At 41.3% G+C, this 18,832-nt stretch overlaps 1 protein-coding gene across 1 annotated transcript; it reads right to left on the minus strand.

Moving 5' to 3' along the window:
* Positions 1–319: 319 nt before the first annotated feature.
* On the minus strand, positions 320–11,160 carry LOC124615308 (allergen Tha p 1-like). The gene is made up of 2 exons (XM_047143096.1): positions 10,934–11,160; positions 320–632 (listed from the first exon to the last, which is right to left on the minus strand). Exons 1-2 carry the CDS (start codon positions 11,112–11,114, stop codon positions 442–444), a joined length of 372 nt encoding a protein of 123 aa, XP_046999052.1. The 5' UTR covers positions 11,115–11,160; the 3' UTR covers positions 320–441.
* Between the last annotated feature and the right edge of the window lie 7,672 nt (positions 11,161–18,832).

Raw genomic sequence — 18,832 nt, forward strand, 5'->3', positions numbered from 1 at the left:
CGTGATTGTGACCTGCCTTTGTTCTTCTGTCTTTCATGAACCACTATAACTTATGCGTATTTACCATAGCTATTGCCGTATTCCACTTTTTATTTTATAATTGCTTGTAAATGTTGTTTCCTGTTTTAGTACAAAGTCTCTTTATAACATCCTTATCGTTATATGAAACAATGTCAAACATCCCTGGATAAGTAAATGAATGAAATATCCGTAGGAACGTAAGTACCCTGGGACAATAGGTTTTGTCGTGCTTCTTTTAAAGTAAACGTCCCGGATTATTTGGTTTCTCCTTAATGTGAAAAACAAAACAAAAAAAGGATTTCCATTTTTTATTATTTATTTATTAAATAAAAGGAACAAACCGCATTGGAAAAAATTGTTTACATGAGATACTGATTTTCAGATATCACAGTGGCCGACGAGACTAGTAGCTGCAGGAGTTTATGCAGAGACCCTCTTGAGCTCCTCGCCGTACTTCTGCCTGTAGGTGCCGGTGGGGTCGTACTTGTTCTCCAGCGGCGTCCACAGGTCGGGCTTCTCCTTGATGAGGAACCTGATCACCTTCTCGGCGCCAGCCTTCTGCTTCTCGTTACACTTGGCGCACTCATTGGTCAGCGCATCAGGGACGGCGGCTGTTAACAGACAGGCTTCACAATCAGAAAGTTGAAGAGATCAAAAATACTTATTCTAAAAATACTGAATAATTAAATTTTGTGTGACTCCAAGTATTTCGCTTTGAAGCTACATCAGTGGTCTGTGTTTCTATTTGACCACACGTGGTCCAGTGGCCACCATTCCAGGCTTCCACACAGAAGAGCAATCGGAAATTTATTTGGTTTGTTTTTCTGCAGATGTTTATATACCTCTGAATATTTTCATACCTTTCATTACTGCACAAAAAGTGGTGATTAGGGCCATGAGTTGCTAAATGTAGTAATATGATATGTAGAACCCAAAATAATGAGTTATTTAACAGAGAGGCACTTTCGGTCAGATGTAGAAAGTACAAAGAAGGAAAGGACCATGATTTTTGTATAGTCGTGTGGGAGGTAAGGTTGCTGCAACAAAATGAATAAGAGTGGGAATATGTGACTCCAGTGTCTTTATTGTCTATGACAACAATACGATGTGAATTTTCCATTGTTCAAGCCGTTGCGTTTTGCCATGTTTCACATACAGCACTGTGGAACAGCTTGCCATTAATCACTTTAGTTGGGTAATTCAGAAAATTTAGCCTATTGGACATGATACACTGTGCGGTAATAAGTCAAAAAAGCAGGATCTGTCACACATTTTACACAAAACGAGAGTGAAAGAGAGAGAGAGAGTGAAAGAGAAATAGGTAGTGCGAGGGAAAAAGATAGAAAGAGGGGGCAGGGATTGGGTAGAGCGGAGGGTGGAGAGAGGGACGGTGAGAATTACATACAAACAACAAATCACAGCAATAAAGCGCTGGTTCGGTCACGTAAACTAATCCATTCGAAGGTGCTTACTCTTTATCCAGGGTGAACAATATACCCCACCCAATCTCTCATCTGACAGTGAAATAAGTGTGATCTGTTGCCTGTTTATTAGCTCACCGACCAGCCGTCCACATAACTATCTCGTTGAATGCGAACTTTCAGCTAAACAGAGAGGTAGAAACAAAGGTATCAGATATGCGATGTGCATCTTGGAATAGAGTCCCATATTTTAAAAGGCGAACTTAGGGTGAATTTTACAGTAGAAACGGATATGAATTGCTGAGTAGATTATCGAGATGTGGAAAATATTGGCTCAAGATACAAGAGATGGAAGCTGGCATCGAACAAGTCTTTTATTTTATTTATTTATTTATTGTTTAAAGTTGACAGTCTTCACAGATTTATAACCAGACTAACATCCAACTCTGGTGAAATAAATCCATCACAAACAATAGTAATCCTTGAGCCTGTGCTAACTGAAGATGGGAGTTCAGTTACGGAAGAACAGAGAACAGATCTAGAAGATTACTGAAAAAAGTTACAGTTGTTGCAAACGCGGGAAGCATATAACTATCGGGCTTTCGAATTCGCCGAACTTTCACACTACTACACGACGTACTTATATGTAACAGGTGATGCACTAGTAACGTGACCTTTTCAAGTGTTTCCGATAAATGAAGGTTCGTAGTTTTACGACCGTTTCAAATGCCACAGGAGACTGTCAGCACTAGGGCAGAGGTGAATGTGCAGTTGGTTAACACAGCTGACTAGACGTTTGATTGTACTATGTAAGAGTATATTTTGTTCCAAATTTCCTGCCAAGTAGTTGTACTAAAACTAATCATGTTCTTTCGAAGAGCAACAAAAACTTTGGTGTGACGTCATAAGCGCGTGACTGCGTGTGAGATCGCTCTCTAAGTTTTCATCTATTTTTAGGTTTCAGATATATATTTTAACTGTTTTTGTGATAATATTTACTGTATAAGTGACTTATTAGTGGTTTCTTCATTCACCTCTGCATTTCTTGTGTTGTGGCCTGATATTTGTGAGTGTTTCGTATCGAGCAACTTAACCTCTTACCCGTGTTTACATTCCGCGCTGACCAGTTGCAGCTGTAGCGGCGCATCGAAAGCTAAGTACTAATTAATTGTTTGTGTATAGTAGTTTATTTAGGAACTTTAGTTTTCTTCAACCGGTGTTCTTGGTGTTTTCCGGTGAAATAACTTCAGAAGAAATTTTTGCGAACTGCTTTCAGTTTCGTTACTGTCATTAGACGTTTGATTTTCTTTCTGTGTTAGTATTTTGTTATATTCTCATTTGTTGTTGATTAATACTGTCAATAATAGTAGTTACTTCCCTTGTAGAGCAAGTTTGTGATAATTGTAGTCAGTTTTTAACATCTTCTTATTGTAGTAGCGGAACATAGATAAAGTTGTCTTCTTGTTTCAATAATTGTAAAATTTTACCATGAGTGAGAAGTGTGGGCTTTGCCGTGGGTTCGTGAGTAGTGGATTGCGGTGTGAGGCTTGTTCGAAGTATTTTAACTGGGGGGAATGCAGTGGGGAAGCCAGTGGGCATTCTGGTGAGATCCTCTCCTGGAACTGCAGGTTATGTAGCAAGAGTAAGTTGATAGAGGAGCAGGAGCGTAAGATCTGTGCCCTTCAGGTGCAGTTGAAAAACGCACTGGAGGAGCTAGATAGGATGAGGAGGGAGAAGGGGGTTGGGGAATGGGAGCTGGCTGTTGGCAAGAGATCTGCTAGGAGAAGGAGATTTTCAGATAGTTTTACTATTGGTGTTTGTAATAGATATGACCAACTGTCAGAGTCTAGTGGAGAGGAATCTCTAGTAGCTGTAGATGTAGGAAGTATGCAGCAGACCTCAGCAGTTACGGTGGCTAGGACAGTTGCAAAGTCTAAGAGAAAGAAGAAGGTTCTGCTGTTAGGTAGTTCTCATGGTAGAGGTGTAGGCCAGCAGTTGCAGGAAGTTTTGGGGAGTGAGTACCAGGTCACCAGCATTGTGAAGCCTAATGCAGGATTGGCTCAGGTGACTTTTAACATAGGGGGGTTATGTAGGGATTTTACTAAAGGGGATCAGGTAGTGATTGTGGGTGGGGCTGGTAATAGTATTGGTAGGGATGGGGAGTATAACATAGATGGTGACCTGGAAAAGATAGCCACTCAGACTGGCAACACGAATGTGCATTTCGTGGAACTGTTTCAGCGTCACGATCGGCCTCATCTTAATACAGCCGTCAGGCGTAATAACATGAGACTTGGGGGTGCGCTGATGACAGAAGGCATGAGTCACATTTCAGTGGTGTCGGTGGAGTCTGTCAGTAGGACGGGTTTCACTAGACATGGCCTGCAGCTCAACAGGTATGGGAAGGGGAGGTTGGCAAAACTTATAGGTGACAGCATAGGTGGGGGTAGTGGGACCACTCATGGGAAAATTCCGGTAGTTGTGGGTGTTGGAGCTGTACCTTTTTTAGATTGAAGTCAGCTGATAGGTATTCCTGCTTAAGGGAAGTCTCTCTAACAAAGAAACCACTTTCTACAAAGCTTGGGTATCCAATTAATGAGGGAATTAGTATATTTCATCAAAATATACAAGGTATTAGAGATAAAGTTAGTGAACTGCTTATAGATGTTGACTCTGAAATTATTGGTATATCTGAACACTTCTTAAATAAGGAGATAATTCAGAGGCTTCCTTTACCAGGATACAGGTTGGCTGGCAGCTTTTCTAGGAGCTCTTTGCGGTGTGGGGGAGTAGCCATGTATGTGAAAAACGGTATCCCATTTGAGTCAATTGATGTTTCAAAGTACTGCACTGAAAAGGTGTTTGAATGTTGTGCAGGTGTGGTTAAATTTAGTGGAGCTAAACTTCTTACTGTTGTTATTTATAGATCCCCAGACTCCGATTTCACAACATTTTTGCTAAAGCTTGGTTCACTTTATAGGAAATACAAAAAGTTAGTTATATGTGGTGACTTCAATATTAATTGTATAAGTGATTGTGCAAGGAAAAGGATGCTGGTAGACCTCCTTAATTCATATAATCTTATGCAAACCGTATTCTTTCCAACGAGAGTGCAAGGGAACAGTAGAACAACCATAGACAATATTTTTGTTCATTCGTCATTATTAGAAGGGCATTCTGTTAGCAAAAAGGTGAATGGCCTTTCAGATCATGATGCACAAATTTTAAGTCTAAAAGATTTTTGTGCTGCAACACATGTTAAATATACACTCCTGGAAATTGAAATAAGAACACCGTGAATTCAGTGTCCCAGGAAGGGGAAACTTTATTGACACATTCCTGGGGTCAGATACATCACATGATCACACTGACAGAACCACAGGCACATAGACACAGGCAACAGAGCATGCACAATGTCGGCACTAGTACAGTGTATATCCACCTTTCGCAGCAATGCAGGCTGCTATTCTCCCATGGAGACGATCGTAGAGATGCTGGATGTAGTCCTGTGGAACGGCTTGCCATGCCATTTCCACCTGGCGCCTCAGTTGGACCAGCGTTCGTGCTGGACGTGCAGACCGCGTGAGACGACGCTTCATCCAGTCCCAAACATGCTCAATGGGGGACAGATCCGGAGATCTTTCTGGCCAGGATAGTTGACTTACACCTTCTAGAGCACGTTGGGTGGCACGGGATACATGCGGACGTGCATTGTCCTGTTGGAACAGCAAGTTCCCTTGCCGGTCTAGGAATGGTAGAACGATGGGTTCGATGACGGTTTGGATGTACCGTGCACTATTCAGTGTCCCCTCGACGATCACCAGTGGTGTACGGCCAGTGTAGGAGATCGCTCCCCACACCATGATGCCGGGTGTTGGCCCTGTGTGCCTCGGTCGTATGCAGTCCTGATTGTAGCGCTCACCTGCACGGCGCCAAACACGCATACGACCATCATTGGCACCAAGGCAGAAGCGACTCTCATCGCTGAAGACGACACGTCTCCATTCGTCCCTCCATTCACGCCTGTCGCGACACCACTGGAGGCGGGCTGCACGATGTTGGGGAGTGAGCGGAAGACGGCCTAACGGTGTGCGGGACCGTAGCCCAGCTTCATGGAGACGGTTGCGAATGGTCCTCGCCGATACCCCAGGAGCAACAGTGTCCCTAATTTGCTGGGAAGTGGCGGTGCGGTCCCCTACGGCACTGCGTAGGATCCTACGTTCTTGGCGTGCATCCGTGCGTCGCTGCGGTCCGGTCCCAGGTCGATGGGCACGTGCACCTTCCGCCGACCACTGGCGACAACATCGATGTACTGTGGAGACCTCACGCCCCACGTGTTGAGCAATTCGGCGGTACGTCCACCCGGCCTCCCGCATGCCCACTATACGCCCTCGCTCAAAGTCCGTCAACTGCACATACGGTTCACGTCCACGCTGTCGCGGCATGCTACCAGTGTTAAAGACTGCGATGGAGCTCCGTATGCCACGGCAAACTGGCTGACACTGACGGCGGCGGTGCACAAATGCTGCGCAGCTAGCGCCATTCGACGGCCAACACCGCGGTTCCTGGTGTGTCCGCTGTGCCGTGCGTGTGATCATTGCTTGTACAGCCCTCTCGCAGTGTCCGGAGCAAGTATGGTGGGTCTGACACACCGGTGTCAATGTGTTCTTTTTTCCATTTCCAGGAGTGTAGTTACCAACTTTTTAGGAAAGCTGATCCAGTTGCTGTACAGACTTTTGTAAACCTTATCAAGGAACAAGAGTGGCAAGATGTTTATAGTGCTCATACAGTAGATGATAAATATAATGCTTTCCTCAAGACTTTTCTCGTGCTCTTTGAAAGTTGCTTCCCGTTAGAACGTTCAAAACAGGGTACTAGCACAAACAGGCAGCCTGGGTGGCTGACTAAAGGGATAAGAATATCTTGTAGAACAAAGTGGCAATTATATCAAAACGTTAGAAACAGTCAAAATCTAAATGCAGCAGCCCATTACAAACAGTACTGTAAGATGCTTAAAAAAGTTATTAGGAAGGCAAAAAGTATGTGGTATGCAGATAGAATAGCTAAGTCTCAGGATAAAATTAAAACCATAAGGTCAGTCGTAAAGGAAGTGGCTGGTCTGCAGAGACAGGTCGAGAATATAGAATCAGTGCGTAGTGGGGATGTTCGTGTTACTGATAAGTCGCATATATGTACAGTACTTAATAATCACTTTTTGAATATAGCAGGTGAACTAAATAGAAACCTAGTCCCAACAGGGAATCATATAGCGCTCTTAGAAAAAAGTGTTCCGAGACTGCTACCTGAAATGCTCCTCCAGGATACTGACAAGAGGGAGATTGAGTTAATAATTAAATCTCTAAAGACCATGAACTCTCATGGATATGACGGGGTATCTAGCAGAATACTGAAGTATTGTTCCACGTATGTTAGCTCAGTACTTAGCCATATCTGTAACTTTTCCTTTAGGAGTGGTCGGTTTCCTGACCGATTAAAGTACTCGGTAGTGAAGCCACTTTATAAAAAGGGAGACAGGGATAATGTTGACAATTATAGACCTATTTCTATGCCATCGGTGTTTGCTAAAGTTATCGAGAGGGTTGTATATACAAGGTTACTGCAGCATTTAAATTCACATAATTTGCTGTCAAATGTACAGTTTGGTTTTAGAAATGGCTTAACAACTGAAAATGCTATAGTCTCTTTTCTCTGTGAGGTTTTGGACGGATTAAATAAAAGGTTGCGAACGTTAGGTGTTTTCTTTGATTTAACGAAGGCTTTTGACTGTGTTGACCACAAAATATTTCTGCAGAAGTTGGAACATTATGGAGTAAGGGGAGTAGCTTACAATTGGTTCGCCTCCTACCTTAAGAACAGAAAGCAGAAGGTAATCCTCCGCGATATTGAGAGTGGTAATGATTTTCAGTCCCAATGGGGCACTGTTAAATGGGGCGTTCCCCAAGGGTCAGTGCTGGGGCCACTGCTGTTTCTTATTTATGTAAATGATATGCCTTCTAGTATTACAGTTGATTCAAAAATATTTCTGTTTGCTGATGACACCACCTTGGTAGTGAAGGATCTTGTGTGTAATATTGAAACATTATCAAATAATGTAGTTCATGATATAAGTTCGTGGCTTGTGGAAAATAATCTGATGCTAAATCACAGTAAGACTCAGTTTTTACAGTTTCTAACCCACAATTCAACAAGAACTGACATTTTAATCAGACAGAATGGGCATGTTATAAGCGAGACGGAACAGTTCAAGTTCCTAGGCGTACGGATAGATAGTAAGCTGTTGTGGAAAGCCCATGTTCAGGATCTTGTTCAGAAACTAAATGCCGCTTTATTTACCATTAGAACAGTATCTGAAATAAGTGACATTTCAACACGAAAAGTAGTATACTTCGCATATTTTCATACTCTTATGTCATATGGTATTATTTTTTGGGGTAATTCTTCTGATTCAAAAAGGGTATTTTTGGCTCAAAAACGGGCTGTTCGAGCTATGTATGGTGTAAGTTCGAAAACCTCTTGTCGACCCCTATTCAATAGTCTGGGAATTTTGACATTGCACTCACAGTATGTATTTTCTTTAATGTCGTTTGTTGTTAGCAATATTATCTTATTCCCAAGAGTTAGCAGCTATCACTCAGTTAATACTAGGCAGAAATCAAATCTGCATGTGGAATGCACTTCCTTGACTCTTGTGCTGAAAGGAGTGCAGTATTCTGCTGCATCCATTTTCAATAAGCTACCACAAGAACTCAAAAATCTTAGCAGTAGCCCAAACACTTTTAAGTCTAAACTGAAGAATTTCCTCATGGCTCACTCCTTCTATTCTGTCGAGGAGCTCCTGGAAGAGCTAAAAAATTAAGCAAATTCCAGTGTTACATTCTTGATTTTCTTTATTTAAACTAACGACTTGTCGCCTGAATATGTTTCTTATATTTCATTTTATCTGTTTCTACAATCGTGTTATAATTTCATGTATTGACTCGTTCCATGACCATGGAGACTTCTCCTAAATGTGGTCCCACGGAACAATAAATAAATAAATAAATAAAAATAAAAACAATTCTAATGTGAACGTAGGCGCCGTGTGGCACTGTTCACTCGTGTATCCCATGGGACGGATTCAGCCGCCTGTCGTAAAGGCTTTTTTCTCCACTTACACTAGCACCTTTCAATGCAGGCGTGTGGGTATTGTGTCGTATGTGTGTCGATAGAGGGTACGTGAGTGTAATGGATGGTTGTATTGTGTTATGATAACGTTTGTGTTTCATGGGGATAATGATGAGAAAAGGGGCAGGTTGAAATTTTGTGACAGTACAAACTCTACCCATCTCGAATAGCACCAAGAAGCCAGACAACTTAACTTCACCATCAGATGAACGGATCACAGTAAGCAGTGTCACATGCCCTCATTGGAGACAATGAAAAGAGCATTCCACTTTAAACCAGAACATTGTCGGAAAAGCCGTTTATGGAGAAATTTATGCTACCCACCCTCCTCTGCATAAACATTTCATTCACCACTAGGTTTCGAACCGGCTACATCTACCACACAGGTGTGTCATAGTGTTAATGTGTCTTTTATTCGATGTGAGATATAGGAGGAGCGTTTAAAATGTCCGTGCAAAGTCAGAGAGATGGCACCACCGGGGCGTATCGAGGCCATGATTAGTTAGTAGCATCTTTGGTAAGAAGGCACACCAAGTTTCAGCCATATTGTTATATTTCTTTGTGTTTGCCATTCGTGTGAATCAAGGAAGTCGAGTGATCGTTAACAAAATGGACGAAATAGAATGTCGTGTGGTGATTAAACATTACTTTATGAAAGGCAAAACACCTCAGGAGACAAAAGAGAAGCTTGATAAACATTACAGTGTCTCTGCGCCTTCGATTAGAACAGTTAATAAGTGGTTTCAAAATTTTCGGAGTGGCCATTTGGGCACAAGTAATGCTGAATGTTCTGGGCGCCCTCTGGAGGTTACGACTCCACAAATCATTGATAAAATCCATGATATGGTGATGGATGACAGGAGAGCTAAGGTGCGTGAAATTGCTAGTGCTGTGGGATCTTGAATGAACGGGTACATATTATTTTGCATAAAAATTGGACATGAGAAAGCTATCCACAAGAAAGGTTCCGCGATTGCTTGACCAAAAACGGAATCGTGTGAAAAGTATTGCAAGGATGGTTTGCAGCTGTTAAGAAGGAATCCGCAGGACTTTAAGCGTCATTTCGTCACTGTGGATGAAACATGTATACATTACTATACTCCTGAGACCAAACAACAATCTGAACAATGAGTTAGCAAGGGAGAATCTGCACCAAAAAATGCGAAGATCATTCCTTTGGCCGGAAAGGCTATGACGACTGTCTTTTGGGATTCGCAAGGGATAATCCTCATCAACTATCTGGAAAATGGTACAACATTACAGGTATATATTATTAATCCTTACTGGACCGTTTGAAAACCGAGCTGCAAGAAAAACGCTGGCGATTTTACCGCAAAATCTCCTTTTCCATCACCAGAATGCACCAGCACACACCTCAGCAGTTTTGGTCGCGAAATTAATGGAACTAGGATTCCAACTCGTTTCCCATGCCCCCTGTTCTCCAGACTTGGCTCCCTCGTACTACTGTTTGTTCCTCAATTTGAAGAAATGGCTGGTGGGACAATGATTTTATACAAACAAGGAGGTGATTACAGCAACTAACAGCTATTCTGGAGACTTGGAGAATTCCTATTATTCGGAAGGGATCAACAAATTAGAACTGCGTTGGACGAAGTGTATAAGTCTAAAAGGAGACTATGTCGAAAAATAAAAAAGGTTTACCCCAAACATGTGAGGCAATTTTTATTTTTGCACGGACTTTTCAAACGCCCCTCGTAACGGGTAATCCAGGTTAAAGGAATTGAAGTTATACCTGGCAACACATGTTTCAAATAATGTCCACTATATTCATATTGCTTGTGGGGCATCAATAGAAAGTAGATGTGGTCCCCTCTTATGTAAAGGCGACAGGATGAGCTGCCTGCGGTACTATACTAGCCATCTTAGAATATTAGAAAAAGGTGGAGTTGTCAGACGACAGATGGTAAACACGAGTACGCTCTTTCGTTTCTGCACAGGCAAAAGATATATTTACTGTGTTTATAAAGTAGGATCGTTACCAGGAACTTCCACAGCGATTGTAGAAATGTGATAGCAGTGTGTCTGTTGACGGATTACAAAAAAATAATGGTATTCGAAGGCAACTGGGTCAGGCATCTGCACAGCTGTCTTAGCCTTGACAGACTCGTCAGAAGTTGAACCCGGATTCCTCGAAAATGCTTTACAAGTGCATCGTAGTAGAGCAGAATCCATTTAAGTATGTACTACAGTGGTACTAATGTAAAATCGGCGACCCGTTTGATGTGCGCTTCCTAATGTATGTCAGTACAGGGAGAACCGTACTGACTAGCCAGCACTGCACTCACCCTTGAGCTCCTTCCCGTCAGGCGTGCAGGAGGCGTCGCTGTCAGAGAGGAGGCACTCGTGGTACTTCTTCAGCAGGCGGTCGTTATGCAGGATGTCGTCCAGGTCGATGTTGTCGTACTTGGTGGTGTACGCAGTGGCAGCTGCCACCAGGCAGACCAGCAACAGAGTGTATTTCTGCATCGTGACTTCGGCAATGCGCTGCTGCTGTGGCGTCTGGGGTGTGATCTGCCAGCCTCAGTCTCCACTGCATTATATATACGTACGTTGGCCGGCCCTCCTGACGTCACGGCGAGTGTCTACGCAGGCGCCGGGCAGCGGACGCTGACCTTCACCGGTCCACGCACCTGGCCGTTTCTGAGAAGAGCAAGTTGCTCTCAGGTGCACTCGTGACTGTTCGCTGTAATGCAGTTTCCATGATGCCTTAATGGAAATTCCTTCTTATTTTACTGTCCCTACACAAGTAAACACTTGCCACGCCAATAGCGTCAGGAAAAAATATTGCCATCAATGTAATCTGGAAAATTTTGTAAAGTGAGTTATGTTAACTTGGGAGTCTTAGCACCGCCGGTTTTCCTGGACTGTAAGTCATCAATAAGCACATATACGACCTAGAAAATATGCTTCAAACAGTGTTTTAAAAAAATGAAACTGCATGTGTGTCCTGAATCGGGTCAGTTTTAGAATCTGAAGCGTCGCCTAAGAAATCTCATGCATGTCATGTGGTACTAGAATAATCTACGGAAGAACGGTAACAGAAATCTGAAAGACACTGCCAGAAGATCGGTTGGGTTAGTAAAATAACTTGAGACTAGCCATTATGACATAATGGTTTTTTTTCGTTACATTGGTTCATGTAAGGAAATCCTTCTAAATCAATTGTATCAGGCAGAGCAGCCTGAAGCGTGCAGTCAGTAAACGTTGGTCTTCATGTATTCTTTGCTCTGTAGCGATAGTGGACGATCTCACTGGAATTATGTTATTATTCTCAATTTGATTCGCCTATAACCATACACCTGATAGTTTTACAGTACCTTTGTGAGACACAACGTGGAAGGCAAAAGGAAGACCTACAAGCTATTAGTGTCTCTAATTTAGTCAGACCAGTTTGACACTGTGTCAGTCGCTGCGGTCGTTCTGAAAATTATATTCTTCTTGAAGAATCAAGTTTGCCAAGATCGCTAGCAATTCGTTTTATTACTATGAGCGGGCTCAGCCGATCTACGTTGTGGTATCCGATGATGACAGTGTAATCTGTCGAAACCGGCCATAGTAATAAAAATAATTGCTAGCGATCTTCGCAAACTGTATTTTTCAGAAATGATATAATCAGACAAGTAACGGGGGCTACTCTTAAAAGCGTACTCACACTTCGAATGAACTTCTTGAAACTGCAACTATTTGGCTCACACAGGGACGCTTCCAGCATGTGTGCAATTTGTGTGTATAAGCAGGTACTCAATTTCTCTATGCAATCTTCTATTACATGTACAGAATAACATAAATGTGATCATTTTCTTTCCACGACAGTGATCAAGAAAGCAAAGGTGAACCTCAGAACCTTAAGATTTTGCAATAATTTTATGCCGTTATCAGTTAGAGTAAAAACATCCTCATACAAAAATGTACTGCACATAGCGTAAAAGGGTCCAGCCCAATATTTGTTAGTCGTGTTACTTCTGGTTCATGAGAAGACCACATGAGCGTAGCATGAATGTTGTCATCTATAAGTTTTGGCTACTTCACGTAAACTAATTGCCATGCTACTTTGAAATACCTCGCTAAAAAGAAAGTGGTCTAGCTGATTGTCGGATGTATATTTCTGTGACTCGTGTCGGCTGTGTATCACCCAACATTTCCTATCTTTAAATCATTCAAGCAACCTAACAACGCATTCAGTAAATAATATAATGATTACGTTGTGGACACACATAATAGTTCCACGATAATACGGATAGGTTGTTCTAGTGTCAGTGCAGAAGGTTAAAATAAGTTCGTTCATTCAGCTACTTGTAGTGAATAAAATGAATACTTCTTTTCCTGTAGCTTTTTAATAACAGTAAAATATTTATTTTAATGGTAATTAAATTAACATCTAATATGTTTTGAGGCTGAAGGATTATAAACTGTAAACTCCTACAATAATGAGATATAAATCTGGGCGTTTATGTCTGCTATAGTAAACAGCTTAAAGAGGTGAATTACATATTTCATCGATTTTAAGATGTCTAATATGAAAGAAGTCCATCTTTAGTAGCTATTGTCCAAAAGTCTCAGGGCTGAGCGTTACAAAATAGTAACCTCTCATCCGGATTCCATATTTTGCAGCAGCTCTTTTAAAGAAAGCAGCATGCTCTGAAGAATTAGGAAGAGAACCAAAATGCTCAAACCCAACTTCCCAGTGAAAGGATCCAGTAAAATATACGCTGTAGTAAGGGAAGATTGAAGATCTGCCCTGTACATGGAAAATGCAGATGTATTGTTAAAAGTAGATAGCCGCAAATGGAAATTTTTCAATATCCGGAGTCCAGGGATGAAAGGGGACATTTTAGACTAACAGCGATTCAGAAGGCGATCTTAGCCCTTAATAGCTCAGACGAAGAAAACAGAATGAGTTATGCCATATCACCGACATCACACAAACTTTTCAGCGATCCAAAATCCTCAAATATGCAGAGAGAGAGAGAGAGAGAGAGAGAGACAGAGAGAGAGAGAGTGTATCAATATATCTAAAGACAATTAAATTTGCACAAATATGGAATTCTCCACCGAGATGACGAGGGTGTAGTCGAGTCGTGTAACAGACTATTCTAGGAACGACAGTGCATCCTGAACGGAGGTTAGATAATAAAGCAGACGTGTCCGGTAGGCCTAAGTGCGCTCTTTGAACTGCGGTGTTGCACCTCACACTAGCACAAATTAATCGGATGCAGTACTGAACTATCATACGGTATTGCATTTAATGTAACGTTACCTGACAAAAAATGTGGAATACTCAATTAGGGGAGCAGGTAACAAAATGACACTTCAATGATTCAGAGATATCTGACGCTATTTCTGCGACTATAAAATCTAGTCAAATTTACGAAGCTCTTGTCAGTAAGAGCCCAGTTCTGGTCTTCGGTTGGGAAGGAAATACTTTCTGTCTTATTCTGAGACAAGATGGCTATTGACGTCGTGGATACTGGTACTGGTATGATGTTGACAGCCGATCTGGTCCCGCACATATTCTTTCGGGGACAAATATGGGATCTTGATGGCCAGGGAGTACCACAAAATCAGGCAGACTGATCATAGAGGCAGCTTCCACGAGGGTGCGAGCATTGCCCTATTGAAAAAGGAACTGAGACACCGTCGCCCGAGAGATGATACTTGAGGACGCAGAATGTACGTCACGTTTCACTAAGCCGTCAGAGTTCCCTCAACCACAACGGTCCGTAACGTGAATCTTAGCTGAAACCTCACTACATCCTGACGTCAGGAGAACCACTGCTGTACCTTTCGAAATCATTGAAATAATGTAACCCATCCCCAGGTAGCCTCCGTACTCGCTGCCGTTGGTCGTCCATAATAGTGGAGAACCACGGTTCATCGCTCAGCACACAGCGTTACCACTGATCAACAGTACTGGTCTCACCATCAATCCAAACACAGCCGTTCGCGATGTGGTTTTAACACGCTACACATGGGATAGTATTTCCCTAGTGTGGTTGCTACTGGTCTCTAACTAGTGCAAAACGACAGGGGATACCGTTACTTGTACTTGGATGGCAGGAGTATATGTCGAGGGATTATGATGTGTCTGGTGCAATATACGAAGATTCATGCATGTGGTGGACATATGTGGTCGACCGAAATGTAGACGAGGAGTATGCCTGCCATCACATTCCCACCCAGTCCTAAATCGATTCACTGTCACATTAAACCGCTCCAGTAAACTAGCTACAATACGATTCGACAAGCTGGCTAAATAGAGACGCACCATTAGACCGCTTTCAAATTGTGTTATATGCTGATAATACTGTCTCGTATGAGTACGCAGCATCTCCGTATCCTACACAGTGATATTCAACATCTGGCGCTGTTCACGTCCTTTACATACCCTGCCACGTCTGGTAACAACAGTGGGCATGAACATGAACAACATCAGTACTCTGTAGTGGCCGTTGAAGTGTTGCCCCAGGTGTTAGTGGATTTCATGACTGTGTGTTTTCGCGCAGTAGCGCTGAGTCGATTTTATCGCTCACGATAGACACTATCATTACAATGAAACTAATATATCTGTAATTTTATTATCTATGTAATTAAAGCGAATAAAGACTCGCAGTGTTTTAGTTGTTTCGCTTCCTTTTCAGCCAATGTCTGGTACGCTCATAAAATATATTGCTTGCTCTATGTTACGTAGAGATTTTGTTATTTCTGGTCATTTTCCCCAATAATAACGAATTTCATTGCGTTTGTTATTACGACTAATCATACCTTTTCTCCTCACCTTTTTTTACGAATTTGATAATTAAATGTGGCTTACTTTGTGTGGGGATGTCTGTTATTGAATGATCGCGTATTAACGGCACCAGTCAGTGTAATAAGTTTGGTTTGCTTACAGAATAGAACCTGCATCTAAAATTTCACTTTTCACAAAACGAAGTCCAATAAATTTTGGGCGTAAATCATGTCGCAAAATTATACTCGCCAACAGACAATCCCGGTAGAGGAACCTAGCTAAAAAATATAAATCATGAATTATTATGGTGGTATTAACGGGAAAATCGAATTCAGATTTCAATATTTAAAATTTTTTTACATAATTTTTAAAGTACGTAATTTTCTTTCTGAAATTGTCAACTCATTTAGCAAAAGATAATTTTAATTTGATTTAGACTTGTATTTGAGTTCACACATTTCAAAACCCAAATAAGATAAAATTAAATACTAATTTCAGAATACAATAATAAAAAAAAGCCACCATTAAACCGTTCTATCTTCCTGGGATTACTACAGCCTTAATCGTTTGCGTATTCCCGCTGACACTGTGTAGGTGTAAGATGTTATATTAACATATAGCGACGTCCTCTATGGCCTTCTCTTTTTTTTTTCTTTGGTCGAACAGTGTATGATAAATCGAACTTCTGGATCTAACAACATTTCCAGCAACACTAAAAGACTTCTACGTTTTGCCAGCGAGACGTTTATTCACTATTGTCATATAAGATCCTAGCACTATATGACCATTTGTAAATGATAGGAAAACATCACATTACACAGAGGAGATGTTACAATAAATTCACTAGGTCTTTTGAGAGCTACCTTAATATAGTATTAAGTCACTTGCCAGATTGAGGAGAAATTCTGCCCATCTTCGTTTTTAGTTTCTTCCAGAACTTTTAATTTCAAATCTTCATATGCATTACATCGTATCATTTCAAGAAGCAAAGAACAAATCGAAGCATAATTTCTTTAAGTACTTTTTATTTCAATTGTTATGATTTACTTTTTTACATTTTTATGATTTCATGCTCGAGAGTCATTCATTTTATATTAAACTGACAAATTAATTTATTAATGCATGCGATTCAAATTCATAACGTCTGGAGAGGGAATTGAAGACGTGCGCAAAAAAACTGGCTAACGCACAGTATTTACATATGGAGAAAAACGGGGTTGTGTAAATGAGGCTGGAAAAACATAAAACTATTTTGTTCTTAATTTTTTTAACGCAGATCTATACAATATGGACCCTTTATTGTTTCTGATCTCTTCTGTCATATCCTTTACATTGTAACGACGTAACATGAAAAATAATAATTAATAAAGAAGAAGAGTAATATGTGAAGATTTGTTTTGTACATTATCAAACATCCACAGCCACAAATTACCATTAAATGCAGCGAAAAGTCCTGTAAAAGAAAAAGTTACAGCGAAGCAATGGCCACTATCGTCGTCTGATGTAACAGAAAAAGGCGTCCGTTGATGAAAGCAATGGCCATAACAGAATTATAAGTTTTTGATTATTCGGAGCCCGTTTTTAGAGTTTCATAGGCAGTACTAGCCTATTAAACATGGATTTTCAGGTTTTTAGTTATTTGGCTTCCTAACCGTTTTTCTCACATGAAATTTGCGTCTTAAGGTGATATCAAACTTCACAGGTGCCACTACGTGGTTTTGCAAAGCCAATATTGAAAACTGGTAAAATATTTTATAATACATACCAACGCTAAGAGGTGCCTTGTTGCTATCTTTGTGCTTATCTTGGTAAAGACTGTACATCAAGCTAATGCGTCGATCTGCACACAGATATGTCAAATACTTTTTCCTGGAGTAGTGACTTGACTGTGTAGGAGAACTGCGTATTTACTCGTACATGAGCCCATGCAAATTCCTGGTACTCCTCGCTTCATTTATTTTGGCGACTGTTGCGTCTCCCTCGCTTATCCACGTTAAATAAAATATTTAGCTTTTAATCTGTTGGTTGGTTGGTTGTTTCGGGGAAGGAGACCAGACAGCGAGGTCATCGGTCTCATCGGATTAGGGAAGGACGGGGAAGGAAGTCGGCCGTGCCCTTTGAAAGGAACCATCCCGGCATTTGCCTGGAGCGATTTAGGGAAATCACGGAAAACCTAAAACAGGATGGCCGGACGCGGGATTGAACCGTCGTCCTCCCGAATGCGAGTCCAGTGTCTAACCACTGCGCCACCTCGCTCGGTTTTTAATCTGTCATTGTGAATGTACGTCTGGTGTTTTGTTGCCTAATGAAACACAAAAACAAAATTCAGGACTTTCAGATCTTTTCTTTTGTTGCATTACATGAGACAGGCGTCCATTGCTTATACCGAAGATTGCTAGCCAAGCTTTCTGACAAATCTTAACGTATACTTCAACTACAGTAACCATACAGATGTCGGTTGTCTGCTATCTACTCCTCTCTGGATCATCAGTATACCTCCGCTTAACAGGATTCATATTCACACATGGAAATATATAAGAATTTGGGAGATCATTGTACTTAGATTTCTGAAATCACGAAACAACTTCTCCTGAGTACCTGCAGGTAAAATATTGGAGCTTTTTCTCCCACAGGCTCAATCTGAACCTTGTGATTTTGCCTTTCACACTACACCCTTATAATTGCTGTACTCTTAACGACTATTCGCTTGCTCTTCTGAACTTCTTTGCACTAATTCTGTGGATTACGCTTCCTCTTCCGATAATTTTCACCGATTTTTCACACTTTCGTCAACGTTTCCGATTTTTACATCTGTTATGTGTACTACCGGTATTTATATTCTGTATGAATGTCCCAACTGAACACTTCACTCTGAACTAAATTGATAAAGTGATTAATATTGAATATTACAATAGGATTATATTTCGTGTTTACACGTATATTAATTCCAATATAATCCACCGAAGACCCCATTCTTTTCAGACTACTGTTAATTACCTGTTGTCTGTTAATCACAGGGCATAATATTGGCTATCCTGCTATTCAGCTATTCATCTTCTTTCCGCTGGAGGGAACCCGGAGTGTATCGAGAGGTTATCCCGTTTTTGACATTACAGAAATCATATCTAGGGAAACGGAAGAAATTCTCTGCGTTGTATTACACTCGAATGTTAAATTTAGGGGTGAGACCAACGTTAATTCTGGTAGTTCCTGCAACCAGAAACAGATGACAGCGCGTATTTCTTATTTCTTACATTTGAGGGTTAGCCCGTTTTCCTGCGCATGTCTTAAATTCAAACGAAGCCAGGTTCTATCGAGGAAGAAAGAGATAACAGTAAGTTACTAAGGTTTAAAAGACGAGGAAGGATGCCCAAAAACCCTACCGTTAAGAGAATTTACCGCTAAAGGTAATGTTCCGGATTCGAATCCAAATCCAGCACACAAGTTCGGATTCGAA

This window comes from Schistocerca americana, chromosome 5, assembly GCF_021461395.2.
Source record: "Schistocerca americana isolate TAMUIC-IGC-003095 chromosome 5, iqSchAmer2.1, whole genome shotgun sequence".
Lineage (NCBI taxonomy): Eukaryota > Metazoa > Arthropoda > Insecta > Orthoptera > Acrididae > Schistocerca > Schistocerca americana.